This window comes from Diabrotica virgifera, chromosome 9, assembly GCF_917563875.1.
Source record: "Diabrotica virgifera virgifera chromosome 9, PGI_DIABVI_V3a".
Taxonomy (NCBI): Eukaryota; Metazoa; Arthropoda; class Insecta; order Coleoptera; family Chrysomelidae; genus Diabrotica; species Diabrotica virgifera.
Genome location: NC_065451.1, coordinates 26,478,576 through 26,499,902, shown reverse-complemented (window position 1 = coordinate 26,499,902; position 21,327 = coordinate 26,478,576). Strand labels below are relative to the sequence as shown.

The following is a 21,327-nucleotide window of genomic DNA, read 5'->3' as shown; positions in this document are numbered from 1 at the left end:
ATTTGATATTAATTTTTAATTTTTTATTATATAATTATTTATATAGGTATACCATTATTTTATTCCATATTTTTATGTATAATTTTAATTTTTTATTTTATAATTTCTTATTCAAATTCATATAGGTTATTTATTTACTTGATTTCTTCTTCGTCTGATATTATATAATTCTAATTGTTTCTTTGATATTATGTCCGCATAAATAACATCGAACAGTGTTTGTGAACTCTTATGTACGCTAAATGATTTAGTGTATTATATAATTCTTCATTTTGTATTATATAATATTTCAATCTATGGTAGATTGCTACTCCACCTCTTGCGCGGTCGGCCCATACTTCTTTCACAGTATATAGAGGTTCCAGTATATAGAGGTGGAACCTCTATATACTGTGCTTCTTCTACCACTTGGTGATTTGCCGCTTACTATTTAAAAGACTCTTGTGTTCGCCATTCTACTAACATGATTGTTCCATTGTTTTTCTACTTCGACCCTCCCAAATAAATCTTAAACAGAGCTTAGGTTCAATGCAGCACCCTTGGCGAAGTTCTTTGGTCACCTTTATCTTTTTTGTTACTTTTTGTTCAATCTTTATTAAACTCGTCATATTTATCATCGTACAACTTACTCACAGCAATGTAAATCGGCGGATTTTTTTTGTCTTTTAGCACCTGCCATAGCTTGGCTAATGGGACAATATCATACCCCTTTTGTGTGTCTTCATATTCTGTTCCAAGTGCTTTGCAATTCGGCTTTTAGTTATCTATTTATTGTCTGTAATTATTAAATTAAATCATTATTTATTACCTGTAAAATATTGTTTCCAGTTCTTTCAAACCTCTTCAGCGTAGACCTTGATGTATAGTAACCAGACCAGAAGATATGATTGTTTTCATTATATGGGAAGAAATCACCATCTTTTTTAACATCCAATTGAGCATTAGCTGGATTGACTGCCTTTACATAGCACGAAGGAGTGGAATAAAAGACGTTGTATGTTTTGTTGTATTCGGGATACGTTTGGAAACCTCTGAAATTTAAATGTATTATGTAGTTATTTAAAAAACTAAAATAATTTTGTTTCCTAACATCGTTTCATAAAAAAAAAATCATGAAAATCAGTAAAACGACGAAAAATGACACTTTTTTTCCCGTAACTTTTCCACCTCACCCCTCCACCACAAACGTCATTTTTCGCTTTTTATTTTTTTATAAGTAAAATGCAATCAATTTAAAATTTTTTAAAAATTCACACGCATTGTTGAGGTTTTTACAAAATTACTATTACTATACTACCTTTACTACCTTTACTAATACTTTACTACTATATATTACTATTACTATTACTATACTATTTTTATAGACTCGAAGGTTGAGCATTCATAACCTCAAAAAAAATGTATTTTTTTTTTTTTTTTTTTTGAAAAAAGCATATTTTTTTGGAAATGGCTACAGGTATATTTTTTATTTTATGTATTTTATCAAAAACTATATTTCTGTTTTTTTTAGATTTTTTCGAAAGGTGTGCACTTTCATGAATTCGAAAAATTGGTTTTTTAGGTGGTTTTTGAGTATTTTTCACATTTTATATACTTCAAAATAGGTTTTTATGGGTTTGAAGTAATTTATGAATTGAAGTAACTGGGTCCTAATGGTACTAAACAACTTAGTTGCTTCAAATTTTATATCCTATCCCATAAAAAAACCTTGATTTATTTTCAAGTCTATAAAATGGGAAAACACCTCAAACCCCCTAAAAACCCAATTTTTCAAATTTAGGTAAGGTGGCTGACCTTACAGAAAAATTTAAAAGAAGTAAACAAAGTTTTTGATAAACTACAAAAAAAAATTAGAGCTGCAGGCATCTCCACAAAACAAATTATACATAGGTACGCTTAAAAAAAATAAATTTTTTGAGGTTATGTATAGCTACTTAACCGGCGGGTGTATAAAATAGACAAGTTTTGTAAAAGCCTCAATAATGCGTGAGAATTTTTTGAAATTTTTAAATTGATTGCATCCCACCTAAAAAAAATAAAAACGAAAAAATGACATTTTTGTTGTTGAGGGGGGGGGGGAAGGGAGGTGCTGGAGGTGGAATTTAATTTAGTCTTTTAAACACATAGAACATAAAAAAAATGAAAATTGAATTCTGCAAGAGAAGGAATTTTACCTACCTTCACAAAGGGTTCCTTTTATAAAAAAATTTTCAAAATTTTTGAATTTTTATTTATATTTTTTTAAGTATAAAGACGAAAGAATAATTTTGGAATTTAAAAAATTATGTGCAATAAAAGTGTTGCTTACTTTATTAGCTTGTCAATATTTAAATAATTAATTTCAGCTGCTTGATACTGAAAATCGCCACCCATGGCATACAAAATGTTGTTGGTTCTAAAATATGAAGAATAGTTTGCAATATGAGCAGCAAACTCTTCAACCTGAAAGAAAAAAAGTAGTTTGAAGGATAAATAATTTAAATAATGAATGGGTTGCATGTGAGTTCATAGTAGTGTAGTAAAGAAAAGAGAGACGTTCTCACAAACAATTTATTTTACAACTGACGACCGGTCTACACTTTGCACAGCATCTTCAGGTCCCGGTTAAAGTAAAATTAAATGCTACAAACAACAAAAAACCAGAGTTAGTTAAGTGGTCTGGTTTAAATCAAAAGTTAATGATCAAGCCAATATCAAAGTACATATATTTATGCATACACATAAATACCCACATGTACGTACGTATGGTGGGTAACCCTCACACTCACACACATGCATGCATTTATATGAAGTGGTAACAAAAGTATGTCAAGTACAAGATATACACTTACTTTCAGGTATAAGGGAAGTACATAGTAGTAGTATTCAATATCATACTTTTTCTCTGCACTGTGCTAAAGGGAGGGTTGGTAGAAGGATAAATTTGAATGTAATATATTAACAAACAAATTTTCTTACTAAATTTCTTACTAATCCCCTCAAGATCCTGCCAATGTTTTGTTAATATATTATATTCAAATCTATCCCTCTACCAACCTTCCCTTTAGCAAAGTGCAGAGAAAAAGTATGATATTGAATACTACTAATATGTTCTTCCCTTATACCGGAAAGTAAGTGTGTATCTTGTACTTGACATAGTGTTGTTACCACTGTATATAAATGCGTGCATGTATGTGAGTGTGAGGGTTACACACCATACGCACGCACATGTGGGTATTTATGTGTATGCATAAATATATGTACTTTGATATTGGCTTGATCATTAACTTTTGATTTAAACCAGACCACTTAACTAACTCTGGTTTTTTGTTGTTTGTAGCATTTAATTTTACTTTAACCGGGATCTGAAGATGCTGTGCAAAGTGTAAACAGCGAAACCGGTCGTCAGTTGTAAAATAAATTGTTTGTGAGAACGTCTCTCTTTTCTTTACTACGAGAAATAATTTATTTAGAAAGAGTAAGTTATCTTACTTACTGAAAAGGTAGGAAGAATTCATACTTAAGTACGGTACTTAATGAAGACAGTAGAGCTGAAGACATAATAGAACTAGAACAGGGTGAAATTGAGCTACCAACTTTGGAATAAATAAATGCAATTCAGTCTCTAGCCAGAAGAAAATCACCCGGAGCAGACAACCTACCCGTAGAAATATTTCAACGTGGCGGTCAAACATTTGTAACCTTCTCTCGCAAAGTAGGATTAATACAGGTTTGCCAAAAACGCGCTTTGCCAGAAGATTTTAATACTGGAATTATATGCTCTATAAGTATACCAAAAAGGAAAGGTGCTTGACTGTTCCAACTTTAGAGGGATTTCCATTCTTAATACAGCATACAAAAGTTTGTATCCCCCTGATACTTAAATAACGATTGGCACAGTATTTTAACAATATAATAGGCTCCTACCAAAAAGGCTTTATGAAAAACAGATCTACCATTGATCTCATATGATACATCAGATAAATATTAGAAAAAACGATGGAGTACGACATAGACTGTCAGTACATCTTCGGAGACTTTAAGGCAGCGTACGACACTGTTGAGAGACCACAATAATATTCGGCTATGCTCGAATTTATAATAACAAAAGGGTTGGTAGACTTACCTAAAATAACGATGATGAAGGAAGAATAGAGGTAGCCCGACAAGACTGTATCAAAATGAAAAGCTTATTTTGTAACAGTAGCATTAATATCAGTCTTAGATGTCGTTTCCTGCATTGCCTGAACACTCGATGAAACACTGATGAACTAGTTAAAAGCCTTAGAAGCCTCTGAAGTCTGGTTTTATAGAATGACCTTGAAAATACCTTGGCCAACCCACACCGTCAACGAAAAAGTCCTAAAGAGAATATGTATAGATAGGGATCCGCCAAAGATTATCAAAGTTATGAAGTTAGCTACTTAGGATACATAATGAGAAACGAACAGTGCCGTCTCGCGTAACTTATCATCCAGGGGAAGATTGAAGGAAAACGGGGTCCCGGTAAGCGCCAGATTTCATGGCTTAAAAATATCAGAGACTGGACCGACCTTGATTCAGCGTTTAGAGCGGCATTGGACAGAGACAGATTTGCCAGTGTAGCCGTTAACCTCTCCTAAGGGGGACAGAACCACAAGAAGAAGAAGGCAATATGGAAAGTCGAATGTAAAGTACGGGTACAAGGAGATATTTCAGAACCATTTACGACTAACAGAGGACTGCGCATGGAAGATGCGCTATCATGTACGCTGTTCAACCTACCGTTAGAAAAAGTTATGAGAGATTCTGGAATAAACTTAAAAGGGTACGATCTATACCCGTAGTATACAAAATAATGGCATATGCCAATGATATCGTGATCATTGGAAGTACCCAAAATGAAGCAGTGGAAGCTGTCACACGTATCAAAAATGCCGCAGAAAACATCGGACTTCTGATTAACACCCAGGTCTGCCGGCTATACCCAGAATTCAACAAAATAACTTAAAGGTGCAACACGAAACTATAGAAACGGTGGCATAATTCTGCTAGTTAGGGTCACTGGTAGACTGCACAAACAATACATCCAAATAAATAAGAAAAAAGGTGAGACAGCTTCTAGAAAAGGGATGGGAGTATAACAGATCCATACACAATCTCTTCATAGACTTTCGACAGGCATATAACAGCGTAGAAAGAAGCCAAGTATGGAATACCATGGCAGAGTTCTCAATACCAAAGAAACTCATTCGGCTGACTAAAGTCTGTATGGAGGGTGGATAATCAAAAGTACGTGTAAATAATAAACTGTCTGACAGCTTCGAAATCAACAGTGGACTCAAACAGGGTGATGCGTTATCTCCACTACTTTTTAACCTTGTATTAGAGAAAGCCATAAGGTCGGCCGAAATAAAAACAGAACTGCTATCGGTTCAAGGTCCCAAGTTATTACTAGCATACGCAGATGACATTGATTTCGTTGGAGACTCCATCCTATCGGCAAAAGCCATTTTGAATAAGGTGGAAGAAGTAACAAGCGAAGTAGGATTGGGGATTAATGAAGAGAAGACGAAATATATGTGTATAAATAGAACAACACGAAGAGACAGGATAGGACAAAATGTGACGGTCGATTTGTGACGACGAAAATGTGATTTCGAAAGAGTACAACGTTTTAAGTATCTGGGGCCGTAATCACAGCTGACAACGATGTTACTGAAGAAATAAAAGACAGAATCCAATCAGCAAATCGCTGTCTATTCGCACTGGATAAGCTTATAAAATCAAAAAATCTTACAAGAAGTTCCAAGATCAAAATCTATAAATCATAAATAATTTCAAACTCTATAGACATTTTGGTGATGCAGATATCGTGATAGCCATCAAAATATACAGCCCAAGATGGGTGCTTGACGTTATGCGGATGGATGAAAATGATCCTGCTAAAATAACAACTGTACTAACTAGGCCGGTAGGGAAAAGAAGAAGGGGGCGACCTAGACTCAATATCTGGACGATGTACAGGAAGATTTAAGGTAGATTGTGGTTAGTAAAGGATGGAAGAATGTTTTGAGGCAGGCCAAGGCTCACAAAGTGTACCACCAACTAATAATGATGAAATTATCTTACCTTTTTATCTAAGTTAAAGTCAAAACTGTCAGGATCATCGTTGATGGCGTCTGAGTTGCACTGAAGATAATCCCAGCAGAAATCACTTGGTGCATAATAGCTGTCCATAATACTGGTGAATATATTGCTGTCCTCTGAAAATATATTTACACTCAACCAAACTTATATGGAATCACTGTGTACTTGAAACCTAGACACCTAGAGCTTTTGGAAGCTCTAGGTGTAAATATTTTAGTTGAAATGATCAGAAGAAGAGTTACCGTGCCCAAGGATTATATAGCAGGAAGAAGTTACGGGATGCCGGGTTAACCAGACAGCACAAGATTGATCACGTAAATTGGTATCTTCAACACCAAAACTGGAATATTGGAAATTGGAAAGGTGTGCTATTTTCAAACAAAAATAGGATGTGTAAAAACAGATGATTAACGAATTCGTGTACTAAGAGGGCGAGGAAAACAAGCAAGAATAGAAACTGCCAGATTTGTTCATAAATACAAAAGACAAAGGGTCATGTTTTGGGGGGGAATTTGAGGAGGAACCAGCTTTAATAGCTCGCAGGTATGTTGATTTGGTTCTATAACCTGTAGTTAGGTTCGTGAGAGATGAGATGGAAAAAAATTTAATTTAGAATTAATTCGCCTAAAATAATAAAAAATAATGTGTGTGTACTTTGTACGCACGTAAGTAGTTATTCTTCTATTATATAATTTTAACGACGTAAATATACTTAACAGGTTATTTGTATTTCATTTAAATATTAAACTAACTTTCTTATCTACCTCTTTTAAAAAATTTTTATTAAAACAACCAAAAATTAAAAAAAAATATGAATCGTCCAGGATTGGAACCCGCGACCTTCCGTTCTCTAACCCACTGATCTACCAACTACACCACGGAGTGACACGTAAGTTTCGGATATAATTAACAACACGGTGACAAATAGACATATAAAAATGTTATACCTATATAATATTTTATTATCTTACTACAGAGAAAGACAAATCCAAAAATTATAATAAATAATACATTTACTAAAAACACTAATATATTCTTTTAATGACTTATTTGCGCTGATACATAATATACATGTTATAGTCAAAGCTCGAATTTCAGGCACTCCTAGGTTTGACTAGGCAATCCTCAGGTCTGACTGACGGTCTTAGTCAAAGCCCGAAATAAATTACAGTTTTGGCCTTTGACTAGTCAAACCTAGGAGAGACTAAGTTGGTTAGGCAAAGGTCGAAATTTAATTTTATGAAATCGGGGTTTGACTAGTCAAACCCCGATCAGCTATTAAAATGTCGTAATTTGTTACATTAGGTTTAATAAAACGTTATGTTTTAATTTTATTGTTTATTATTTTTATATGGTCGTAATTTTAATAGTAGATTATACCACGAGTCAATAATGATGGCTATTATTCCCGAGGAATATTTACGAACCGAGCCGCGTTAGCGGCGAGGGAGTAACATTCCGAGGGAATGAGAGCCATTATTGCGAGTATTATACTCTACTTTATCTACGACAAATTAATTAATTTAAGATTTTTAATGAACAACTTTATTTGTTAAAAATAATTAAAATTAGTAATAGTAATAATTAATAATTAATAAACTGAATTGGTTGAGAATCATCATTAACTTTAGTAGAGTTTTTAATACAAATATTTACATAAGGTATTAAGGTAGATGCTGTTGCTGTAGCTAGTTCTACAATTTCTGGTGGTGTACAATTAAAAGATTCTTCATTTTCGTCCATCTCAACACAAACTGTCAAATATACTATTCGTTTGACAGTGACACTTTTTGAGGTTGATTATTTTGTTTCCGTGGTGAATTTTGTGATTGTTGTGCCAGAGGGATTAATAGCTATTAATCCCGCATTATTAATCCCTAAGGGATTATTATATGGCATTATATTGCAAACACCACAAGTATAATACATATATTATGTATCAGTCGTAGATAAAATAAATAGATTAGTGTTTATTCTCACATGTTGAGGCATTATGGCAGTTAGTTTTTCTTAAATATCCCCAGAACACTTATATTTAGAAAAAAGAAAACTGGTACGCTTATTTATCTTCCAGAGATAAATCGATTCCATCAATAATTACGAATTTCTAGTACCGGTCATAGGCGTCCGTTTTGAGTAGGTCAACGGTTATTTTATCGCATAACTTTTTTGCCTTTAACTTCTAAGCATTTTTGACACTTAATTATTAAATTATAAGGCATTCTAGTACTAAAAGGTACTCTTACTTTAAGTCTATAAAATGCACCGTTTTCTAGAAAAATCGATTTCAAAATTTTTAGTTTTTTGAATTTGAAAAAAAATTTTAGTAGTAATTGCACGAGAGCTCTAAAATTATCAATTTGTTTCCCGAGTGACACTTTGACAGTTTTAATTTCACGACCCGAAGGGGAGTGAAATTATATCCAAAGTGGCACGAGGGCAACAAGTCGATAATAATTTTAGAGATCGAGTGTATTTCGCTGAGATTATTTCATGAATAAAACTGTCTTTTTAAATAATTTTAACTAATATTTTATTGATATCTTTACCCGAATATTTGCTAAACGTGTTTCTTGGTGTTCTCTGTGACAAGTTGTAAAAAATTAATTGTCATTAATGTCACTGAATGTTCATTTTTGCATAGTAACGAAGGGCATCTGACGTAATGCTTGACGAAGGGATATTATCAAAAATATATATATTAATTGAAAATAATGCGACAGTTTTTCGAAAATTTGTTGTCTGGCAATAGACACAAGAACCCGCAGGGCTCGAGTGGCTATTTCCAAATGACAACAGATTTGAGTAAAAATGAAGCATTATTTTCATATTTATTCTTACTGTCGTGTGATATTCGTAAGATTATATTTTAATACGTTTATTATGGATATTTTCTTAAATGTGACAGTTGTCAAAACTAGGAAACTGGTTGCCATTAAACAGAAACAATCTACTTACAAAAATTCTATCGGTAATTTTCTACAGTAGATAATTCTCAGTATAATTTTAATCTGATTGGACAGAATTAAACACGTGATCAAATATCCTACTATACGATTGGAAGTTAAAATCATCAAAAAATAATCACTTAAATTTTTATTTCTGTAGCTTTCTAATGGTCAGAATTTCCTCTAAACGAAATAATCAGAAAAATCATAATTTAATCATCAAGTATCAAAAATGCTTAAAAATTAGAGACAAAAAGTTATGCGATAAAATCGTCGACCTATCCAAAACGGACGCATATCCAAAACGTACCAGTTTTCGTTCTTCTAAATAGTTTTTTTAAATGTTTTTTCAAATTAAAAAAAAAACGAAAAATTTTCAAATCGATTTTTCTAGAAACGGTGCATACCTACCGGAGCAAAAATACCTTTTAATACTATAATACCTCACAATTGAATAATCCAGTGTCAAAAGTGCTTAGAAGTCAATTACAAAAAACTTATGCGATAAAATATCCGTTGCCCTACCCAAAACAGACGCCTATGACCGGTACTAGAAATTCGTAATTAATGGAATCGATTTATCTCTGGGAGATAAATAAGCGTACCAGTTTTCATTTTTCTAAATAGAAGTGTTCTGGAGATACTTAAGAAAAACTAAATGCCATAATGCCTCAACTTGTGAGAATCAACACTATTTTTTTTATTTTAATTACGACAATATAAAATAATAAACATTAACATTAAAAAATGGCGTTTTATTAAACCCAATCTAACAAATTACGACATTTAAATAGCTGATCGGGGTTTGACTAGTCAAACCCCGATTTCAAAAAATTAAATTTTGACCTTTGCCTGACCAACTTAGTCTTTCCTAAGTTTGACTAGTCAAAAGCCGAAACTGTAATTTATTTCGGGCTTTGACTAAGACCGTCAGTCAGACCTGAGGATTGCCTAGTCAAACCTAGGAGTGCCTGAAATTCGGGCTTTGACTATAACATACATACATACCTATCTTGAAAGATTAGCAACTAAACGCCATATGATACTGTCTGTGTGCGCATGCGCGCAGATTTATGAAATTTTACTCTTAATCGCGCCAAAAGAAGAATAACTACAAAAATATCAGATGATTCCATATAAGTTTGGTTGAGTGTATTCTAAAAGTTCAAAATTTTGCAGGAATTACGACTGATATAATAATAGGGAAACTTGCGTACAGCCTACCAATTAGGGGGACTGGGTCTACAGATTTTTCAGTAGATCTACTAATTTCAACTTCAATAGATCTACTAAATGCAGTACATTTCAAACTGCACAGTTTTATAGGGTTTTTGTCACTTACAAAGGTTTTGTTTCCGCCAAGTTCTTTGTTAATTATGTATTTAAAAACTGACTTAGTTCTGTAGACTAAATCTATACATGGCTCATAAGTAATATTACTACACTTTCATCTTATTTTGCTGCATAGCTTTTATAATATAAAACCATGTGCATTTGTTATCTATCGATGATGATGTATCATCATCATCAGTGGCGTCACAGCTCTTTATGATCCAAAGCCTTCTTCAGAACAATCCTCCATTCGCCCCTGTCTCTGGCAACTCTTCTCTAATGCTCTATGCTCTAATTCCAATAGATTTTAAATCAGTTTCTAAGTTGTCTTGGTACTTAAGTCTCGGTCTTCCTCTTGCTCCTTATCGGCCCATTTTTCGGTCAAAAACTTTTCTCAAAAAAACTTTTGATATTGTGTAAAAAAAGTTTTATTATCAGCTAAGTACTTTCAATACATAACGTGCCATCATCAGAGCTTCGTCCTCTTATAAAACCTTCATAGAAGAGCAATTGCTAAACGACACAATAAAAAACATGGATACTGGGCAAAAGCCACAGATATCGGGTATAACAACCCCTTAAAATGAATAAATTCACATCTAAATTCTTTTTGAAGTTATACTTATTTACTATCGAGAGTGAAATGTTATAATGCCGGGCGCATGCGCACACAGACAGTATGTATTTCGTTGCTAATCTTTCAAGGTATGTATGTATCAGCGCTGTCAGAGCACATAAGTCATATTATATCATACAGGGTGTCTGCGTAACTTTGCACCATATGGGAAACTTTTTTAATATCAATTTTACGAAAAAAAGTCATTCTTTATAAAGTGCTCTGCATAGTCTAAAACCTAAGATGCAATCATCAGATATCAAATTTTGTCAACAGTATACGAGGTATGTCAAAAAATATTAATTTCGCTCAAGAGCAAACTACCTTTATACTTCAAAATATGAAAAAGTTTTAATATGAAAAGTTATTTGTAATTAAAAACCATATTCAAATATGCAATAACAGCCTTCTACGTAAAAAAAAATTTCTGAGATTTTCCTAAATTACCGATTCCGAACATCATTTTTATTTATTAGACATGTAATAACTCTTTTATTAATAATTTTAGGAAAAAAACTTATTCTTCATAAAAATCTGTGCATGGTCTAAACCTCAAGATAAAACTATCAGTTTTCCAAGTTTGTTAATTTTATACGAGGTGTGTCAAATAATATGAATTTAGAAAGAATATAGAAAGAATTCTTTCTAAATTCATATTATTTGATACACCTCGTATAAAATTAACAAACTTGGATAACTGATGGTTGCATCTTGAGGTTTAGACCATGCACAGATTTTTATGAAGAATACCTTTTTTTTTCCTAAAATTATTAATAAAAGAGTTATTACAGGTCTAATAAATAAAAATGATGTTCGGAATCAGTAATTTAGGAAAATCTCAGAAATTTTTTTTCTCGTAGATGGCTGTTATTGTATATTTGAATATGGTTTTTAATTACAAATAACTTTTCATAATAAATTTTTTTGGTATTTTGAAATATAAAGGTAGTTTGCTCTTGAGCGAAATTAATATTTTTTGACATACCTCGTATACTGTTGACAAAATTTGATATCTGATGATTGCACCTTAGGTTTTAGACTATGCAGAGCACTTTATAAAGAATGACTTTTTTTCGTAAAATTGATATTAAAAAAGTTTCCCATATGGTGCAAAGTTACGCAGACACCCTGTATAAAAGGATATATTAGTGTTCTTAGTAAATGTATTATTTATTATAATTTTTGTGTCTTTGGATTTGTCTTCCTCGGGAATAAGATATTTTATAATAATAGTAAGTATATATATTTAAAGTATTTTGTATATTCACTCGGCCTACTAAATTTGTCAGTATGTATGAGAAATCTTGTAACCTGTCAAAGCAAAAGGGATATAGCTCAGTGGTAGAGCGTGTGACCGGAGATCAAGAGGTCCCGGGTTCAAATCCCGGACGATTCATTTTTTTTATATATATTTTTGGTATCATTTTAATAAAAAAAATTTAAAAGTGGTAGGTAAAGAAAGTTAATTTAATATTTTAATAAAATAAAATAACCTGTTAAGTATATTAATTTCGTTTAAATCATAATAATATAAGTATAACTTCTTACGTGCATACAAAGTACACACACACATTCTTTTTTTATTTTAAAAAGACACCATGGCGAGTCAAACCATTTTGAGCTCGCGTAAAAAGCTGAGGAAGATAACATTGTCTTTTTAAAATTGTCTTTTTAAAATAAAAAATAATTTAGATGTGAATTTATTCATTTTAAGGGGTTGTTATACCCGATATCTGTGGCTTTTGCCCAGTATCCATGTTTCTTATTGTGTCGTTTAGCAATTGCTCTTCGATGAAGGTTTTATAAGAGGACGAAGCTCTGATGATGGCACGTTATGTGTTGAAAGTACTTAGCTGATAATAAAACTTTTTTTACACACTATCAAAGGTTTTTTTGAGAACATACACCTGTTTGCCGTTTTGACCTACTTAGAAGTGTGTACAAGTCTTACAGTCTTTTTCAAAAACTTTTCTGACTATGGCCTCTTCCTCTCGCCTGATTACATGCCCTATCCATCTAAGGCGTGCTACATTAAAGGCCGGCGCCCACTTATACGGAACAGCCCACTACGGAACGGACCGCGACGATCCGCATTTTAATGTTTTTGTGTATTCAAATGGCTCAGCGCCTCCTTTACGGAATCGTAGCATATCGCGCTGAGCCATTTGAATACACGCAAATATTAAAATGCCGATCATCGCGGTCGCGATGAAGCGCGAAAATGGGTCCCACGGTGAGCGTAGTGGATGACCTGACCAGGATTTACAGCTCAATCTGGCCATCCACTACACTCACGGTGGGACCCATTTCGCGTTGATCGCGCTTCATTTTACTGCTCTTACAGCTCCGTAAATTGTCGCTTGTCTCAGATTCGCAGATTCTCCAAAACGCCTATCTATACAATTCAAAATTGTAACGCTTGCGCCAAACCTTGTTCTTTTACATGTATGTACAGTGCACAGATTCTGAAGGTGTCGGTGGGGGATGGCGTCTATGCGCAGTATTATAGTCGGTGTATGAGAGAGAAAATATTCGAAATAATGAAATAACAAACTATTATTTTGTACTGATTCGTATACGAAACGTCTTCTAATAGAGGGATGAAATGCTGAACTTACGTATAAAGCACACTCGAATCCTACTTTTTTCATAAACTGGAAAGAATATGTTATCTTTTGCCTCATATGTGTTAAAATACTACTTAGTACGTTTTAAATTTCATTATTAGACTTAGGCAAATATGCAAATAAAAAGGTATGAAATATGCGCATAAATATGCAATATTTTATCCAAAAATATGCATGTTTATCTAGAAAATATGCATGTAATCAAAAAATATTTACAGTATCTTCACATGTTTTCTTAACATATGAAGTTAACTTATTAAGCTTAGTTTGTAAAATACATAGGTACATGTTAAGAAAACATGTGAAGATACTGTAAATATTTTTTGATTACATGCATATTTTCTAGATAAACATGCATACTTTTGGATAATGTAATTAAATATTTAAGCAATTTAACAAATAAATTATATTATTTTGAATTGTGGTAACAATAAATATTATCAAATGATCTTCAAAATTTTCTAATCTGACTACAAAGAAACACTTCTTTCGACATCAACTGATTAGGTAACTGGGGAATTTTTCCAATTTAAGATAATAGTTGGTTCTAAATTAAGTGGTTCGGAAAATGTCCCAGTTAAGACTGATGTAACGGGCATTTTTCAAATATACAATAATACTATAGTTGGTTCTAAATTAAGTGGTTCGGAAAATGTCCCAGCTAATACTAGAACCACTACAGAAAGAACCTGCTAACCACTGTTTTTTCCCATGGTTGCTTTAAATTTTTGGAAAATTTTCTTTCCAAATATTCATCATGGAAAATATGTATTACTTTTAACGTTTTGATACAATGTTTCAAATTCTTTTATTAAACATGTAGGTACTGTCTAACAATGATAATTTGGAGGATGCTAATTGGGTAATAGTTTTCTGAAGTTAGTTGTTAAAGTACCCTAAATTTTTTATTATCCAACATAAGCGAATGAAGAATAAAAAAGGATTGTTAAGAAAACCTGAGGCTACAGTTGGGTTTTAATTTCAATATTTTATAAATGCTAGAATATTCCACAGAGTGTTACGAACTTTGAGAAAAAAACACGGTTTGATTGGTCCACCCAGTATACAATGAAAATGTATCTGTTTAGCAACAACATTATTACAACGATATTGCTAAATAACAAGGCTATAAAATTTTAAGAAAATTACTTGAATCATACAACAGATTTAGGAAATTCGAGACATCAAAAATGACTAATTTTATGGGCCGCCCCTTTTCTTTTTGACGCACAGTGTAGTTTGATTTTATTAATGACACTGAACTGTTCATTTTCGGCATTTTCAAAGCACAATAATCATTAACAATTACAAAGACACGGGTTCACGGCTTATTTTACAACAAAAGTGAAATGCACCGTCAACATAATAATTTTTACCTAGAGATATAAACTGGCAGATTTTGGAACCCTTGCGTCAAGGACAAAACGTAACAAAACTAAGTATAAGAATATAAATCTTTTATTAGTTACTACATACATTCCGATACCAAAAATTTAAATACCAAGAGAAAACAATATGAAATATTGAGATTTCCAAGTTATTTGTTACATGAACATAAAAAGAGTTACAATCAAAATTTCAAACTATATGCACTTTATGCACACTTATATAAAAATATGCAAAATTGAACATTTTTGCATTGTTTATGCATAATATGCAAAATATGCAATTTGCATATTTGCCTAAGTCTATTCATTATTAAAAGAAAAACTATTACCAAAATTATCATTGCTCGTCCACAGGAACTCCAAATCTTGTGTATGTTTTCTAGCCAATCTATCATCTTGGCTTAGACGTGTAAAGAATATGGCATCATATCCCATTTGTTTAAATAACGAGGCTTGCTCTCTGCTATGGCCAAACGGATCTATTTGCCATCCAACCTTGGGACGTCCACATTCACCTAAAGTATCGTTGAGTAGCCTGAAATAATAGCACGATAGCTACATATTAGATATTTTTGGCGGGTATTTGAGGCAAACTGAAAATTTTTCAGGTAACTCTTCCATGATAATCTAATATGCTCTGGACTAATTAGCAAAATACAATCAAACGTTATTTACCAGCAATTTTATTGCTAGAATCGAAACTTATAACTGTATATATTATTAATATAGGTATGCAAAGTCCGTAGATAGTATGCTCCTTTTTTTATAAACAAAATGTTGCCGTTCAATTTTTGCTCTGTAACTCCAAAGATTTTAAAACACCAAAAACACTCAAATAAAAATTCACCGTAATTAAATTCTGCATAGAGACGTGTTTTCCCGATTTACTTCCACGAAAATTTTCCCCCAAAAATGCGGGTTTTTCCAACAAAATCTTTAATTTTCAACTAAAATTTTAGATAAGTAATTGTTTAACAATAAATAAATGACAACGGCACCCGATTTGGGCGTCGAAACGTTAATAAAATTATTTTTTTCATTTTAATTGTGGCTTATTTCCCATATAAATAATTAATAATAAATAAATAACTTGGTAATATAAAAGCTCTTTTCATAGATTATAATTCCAGAAGCCGATGGAAATTTAATGAACAGTTTAGCAACAATTGAATTGATAATTAAAAATTATTGACGGTCGCTATAATAACCACAATAATAATTATGATCCATAAGAATAACTATGATTTTTGTATAAAAAGACATTGTACCTATCTAATGTACTTTACAGAATTAAAATTGGACTATTTAGGCGGCCTCAGGAATATTTTGAAATCATAAACAATTTTTTGGCTTATAAACAAATAGAATATCTCGAAAAATATTAAATTAAATTAAATCATGAAAACGGTGTTGGGAAAAAAGCGGCAAGACGCTTCTTCTAAAAGAAAAAACGTTTAACTGTGATAAATGGTTCCTGAGATACAACCGGTCAAAGTTGACCGGCATTTACGGCAAAGATATAAACAATAGGATCATAGTTTATAATGCACACCAATTTACATATCTTTAAAATGCTCATAACATATATTATTATAATAAAAACTATCGATATTACGAGTGAAAATTGCAAAAAATAGCAAAATTCCAATCAAACATTAGGTTGAAGAAAATGTAATCTAAGTTCGAAATCGGTATACGTTAAAAAAATGGATTTTCTTGGCTTCCCATGGCGCAATTTTCTTCATTCTTTTTTGTTTCCAAGTAACTCGAGTAGAGCCATCTAACTAATGCATTATTAAATGATAAGCTTGTTTTTGTTTTGTTATAATAGATATATTTATTTATAAGAAAAGAAAACTACATATTTTTCCAGTTGTAGACTTTTTTTAGACAAACTTACTACAAGTGTACCTTTTAACGTTAAAAATACAAATATTCTCATTTGAAAGCTGTATAATTATTTAAACCATCTTTATTTAAATAAATTAAAAATTTTTGTTATAATAAATAAATTAATTTATTATAACAAAACCAAAGCAACTTTGACATTTAATAATGCGTTAGTTAGATGGCTTTTATTCGAGTTACTTGGGAACAAAAAAAGAATGAAGAATATTGCTCCCTGGGAAGCCGAGAAAATGCATTTTTTTTAACGTATATCGATTTTGAACTTTGAGATTACATTTTCTCCAACCTAATTTTTTATTGGAATTTTGCCATTTTTGTCAATTTTCACTCGTAATATCGATAGTTTATATAATAATAATATATTATGTTATGAGTGTTTTACAGATATGAAAATTGGCGTGGAGAAAAAGCACAAAAATAAAAAGGTGATGGTTCAAAAACTATGATCCTATTGTTTATATCTTTGCCGTAAATGCCGGTCAAATTTGACCGGTTGTGTCTCAGGAACCACTCATCACAATTAAACGTTTTTTCTTTTAAAAGAAGCGTCCTGCCGTTTTTTTTTTCAATACCATTTTTATGATTTAATTTAATTTAACATTTCCCAAGATATTCTATTTGTAAGCCAAAAAATTGTTTATAATTTTACAATATTCCTGAGGCCGCTTAAATAGTCCAATTTCATTAGATAGGTACAGTGTCTTTTTATACAAAAATCATAGTTATTCTTATGGATCGTAATTATTGTGAATATTATAGCGACCGTAATTTTTTAATTAACAATTAAATTATTGTTGCTAAACTGTTCATTAAATTTCCATCGGCTTCTAAAATTATAATCTATACGAAAACTGCTTTTATATTACCAAGTTATTTAATTATTGATAAACAATTACTTATCTAAAATTTTAGTTGAAAATGAAAGATTTTGTTGGAGATATTCCGAGGAATATTGTCATCGAAGTAAATCGGGAAAAACACGACTCTATGCAGAATTTAATTACGGTGAATTTTTATTTGAGTATTTTTGGTGTAAAGTTAAAATCTTTAGAGTTATAGATCAAAAATTGGAAAAAACACGATTTTCGGGAACCATTTTGTTTATAAAAAAAGTAGCACACTATCTGCGGATTTTGCATACCTAGATTATTAATATATACAGTCATAAGATTCGATTCCAGCAATAAAATTGCTGGTAAATAACTTTTCCCAAAAATGGCCTATTATCCGATAACCTGCCCAGACTAATACAAAAATGCCGGTCTGGCTGGAGCGGATGCAGAGTGTCTCAAGCAACCAATTTGATACCGTTGTTCTAAGTTCATTAAATATTGTTGAAAACGTTACCCTTGTTTTTTGAATATGCACCCAAGTTGTCTTTAAATTGATCCAAGTGAGCATGTATCATGTGTACTTTAAGAGACATCTTGCAACCCATGACTTTGAAGCTGTCAAGCATATTAAAAATAAGACAGTTCCGGAAAAACTGTTTTAAAAATTGAAAAGCCTCAGAATCTTGACGAAGAGCCTTTACGAACTGCTTAGTGAGAATAAAAATGTATACCATTTTTTATTCAGTTGCAATGCGAAGCCAAAAACCGTCTTAATTTTTACTTAGATTAGAGAGTGCAGCCAGCACTCTTATCGACAATTTCACCTCTTGTTAGAGGCTCTTCAGAGAATGCATAGGCTGCTTTCTCTAATCCTGGTAAAAATGTTTCGACATATTAGTCCCCCATTGCAACTGACGTGAAGGTAGTAGGTACGTAGGGCATCTGCTAAATGAAAGACTAAGTTTTTCAATCTAATAAAAATATTTGTAAAATAAAATATTTTTAAAAGATTTTTAATTGAAAAACTTATTAGTCCATTTCCCTGGTGACACCCCCAAGGCTTCTACAATATGCAAGCCAAATGGATGCTGCAGTGAAGACAAATGTGAATTGTGAATTGGATAGTGTAGAATTCCTTCCCTTTTGTCTTCACTGCAGCATCCATTTGGCTTGCATATTGTAGAAGCCTTGGAGGTGTCACCAGGGAAATGGACTAATAAGTTTTTCAGTTAAAAATCTTTTAAAAATATTTTATTTTACAAATATTTTTATTTTTTTTTATAATAATAATAATAATGTTTATTAATTTCACAGTACAAGAATTAAATACATACATTTTAACTTTATATTCTACGTTTTACATTATTACATTCTACATTTTAACTTTACATGTTAATCCTGGAAAATAAAGAAACATTTACTCACTACCCGTTAAAACCTATTGGTCGAACACGGGGATAGTGTGTGACAATGTTTAGTTATTGAATATAGTATGTGTATACTAAATGCCAAGGTACAAACATTCTATTATCTTACATGTATTTATTTATTTTCTTTTATTTTTTTATATTATAAATAAAGGAACTGGGTAAATTTAACAAACCACTGTATTGCAAACATTCTTTTTTTTTTATCATTTTTTTATTTTTTTTAAATTTCATTCACTTTTAAGTCAATCAAATAACTTATGTACAATATTACGATCAAGGTTCAATACATACTTTTTGAATATAGATTTTACCATACTTAATGAATTAAGAGTATTAAAATATATCTTGTATATGTTCGGCAAGTGATTAAATACTTTTGGAGCAAGATACATGGCAGATCTCTGTCCTATTGATTTTTTAATATTTCCCAAAATTGTACGTGTTGGTTGGTTTTAGTGCGAGTCTCATAGTGATGAGGTAATGTATGAAGGATATGTTTATGGTTGTATGTGTATAATACCAGGGAATACATATAAAGTTGCCTCGTATCCATTACGTTAGTATCACAGAATAATAAATGAGACGGGTATGTCATTTTTTTGTTAGTTATTATTTTCAATATTTTTTTTTGTAAGATGTCGACTTTCTTTAAATAAGTTTTTTGTACACCGCCCCACCCAAGTATTCCATATCTAATTCTAGATTCAACTAGTGCATAATATAATATTTTTAAATATTTTACATCTATTTTAGATTTGAGAAATTTGAACTTTGGAACCAAGGCTCTCAAACACTTTGTTATTTGATCTATGTGGGCATCCAATCTTAAATGAGAGTCGATTTTTACTCCAAGAATTTTATATTGTTACTTGATTTTATAATTATATTTCCTTTCGTGTTTTTAATTGTTGTAGCACTATAAGGAGGTAGTGATACTTTGTAACTGCAAAACGGAACAAAAAAGGTTTTTTCATAATTATTAGATTGAAAAACTTAGTCTTTCATTTAGCAGATGCCGCTACGCACCTACTTCCTTCACGTCAGTTGCAATGGGGGACTAATATGTCGAAAATTTTTTACCTGATTAGAGGAAGCAGACTATGCATTCTCTGAAGAGCCTCTAACAAGAGGTGAAATCGTCGATAAAGTCGGTTCGCTAAACTCAGACGCAACTGGCTAGATATTTTAGTCGATATTTTTTTTTGTTTTTTGCCAATTTTGCAAAAATTGGCAAAATTACTAAATATTTAGTGATTATTAACTATTTAAAAATTATTTTTTGCCCATTTTGCTAAAATTGGCAAAATTACCGACTAAAATATCTAGAAAGTTGCGTCTGAGTTTAGCGAACAGACTATAAGAGTGATGGCTGCACTCTCTAATCTAAGTAAAAATTAAGACGGTTTTGGCTTCGCATTGCAACTGAATAAAAATGGTATACATTTTTATTTTTATATTAGTATTACTGCTATAAAGTAACTAGGTCCATTTTCCGTTGGAACTTTACCAAGCTGCAGACGGGGGTTGTGAATTGCATAGTGTAGAATTCCTTCCATTTTGTCTTCACTGCAGCATCCACTTGGCTTGCATATTGTAGAAGCCTTGGAGGTGTCACCAGGGAAATGGACTAATAAGTTTTTCAATTAAAAATCTTTTAAAAATATTTTATTTTACAAATATTTTTATTAGGTTGAAAAACTTAGTCTTTTGCTTAATGAGACTTAATTTTATGTGCAGTTGAGACATTAAAGCATGAAGGGGCTCCCCATTTGAAACTCGCTCCGATGAGAGCATGAGTTCTGCTTGTAGTGAAGTACATCGGCTCTACTATCCCATAAGCAAAGGTAATATGAATATTTAGTGTATCAGCCTTGCATTCGTACCAAAAAACTAACCATTTTGAAATTCCTTATCACTGGCCAGACGTACGCTTCATATTTTAAAACTGTTTTAACGCTCTCGTAATTTTCTTTGGGCATTACAGAATTAGCCAAAGGAAGCAGGAAGCAGAATTAATGAATTCGCCACAAATATAGCATAAAGAGTCCACGTTATTTTTACACTTTTTGGAAGACATTTTTAGGCCTCACGACACATAAAATATTTCTATTGCAATGCTCACGCGCACACTACCATG

At 31.9% G+C, this 21,327-nt stretch overlaps 1 protein-coding gene across 2 annotated transcripts in view; it reads right to left on the bottom strand.

The window, feature by feature from the left end:
- Positions 1–21,327, bottom strand: part of LOC114332053 (lysosomal alpha-mannosidase) — a 137,983-nt gene that overhangs the window by 89,177 nt on the left and 27,479 nt on the right. For both annotated transcript variants that reach the window (XM_050660943.1, XM_050660945.1), the window contains 4 exons: positions 15,349–15,554; positions 6,091–6,224; positions 2,309–2,442; positions 809–1,031 (listed from right to left, as the gene is read on the bottom strand). In XM_050660943.1, the coding sequence (XP_050516900.1) occupies positions 809–1,031; positions 2,309–2,442; positions 6,091–6,224; positions 15,349–15,554 (697 nt within the window). The remainder of the gene's footprint in view (positions 1–808; positions 1,032–2,308; positions 2,443–6,090; positions 6,225–15,348; positions 15,555–21,327) is intronic.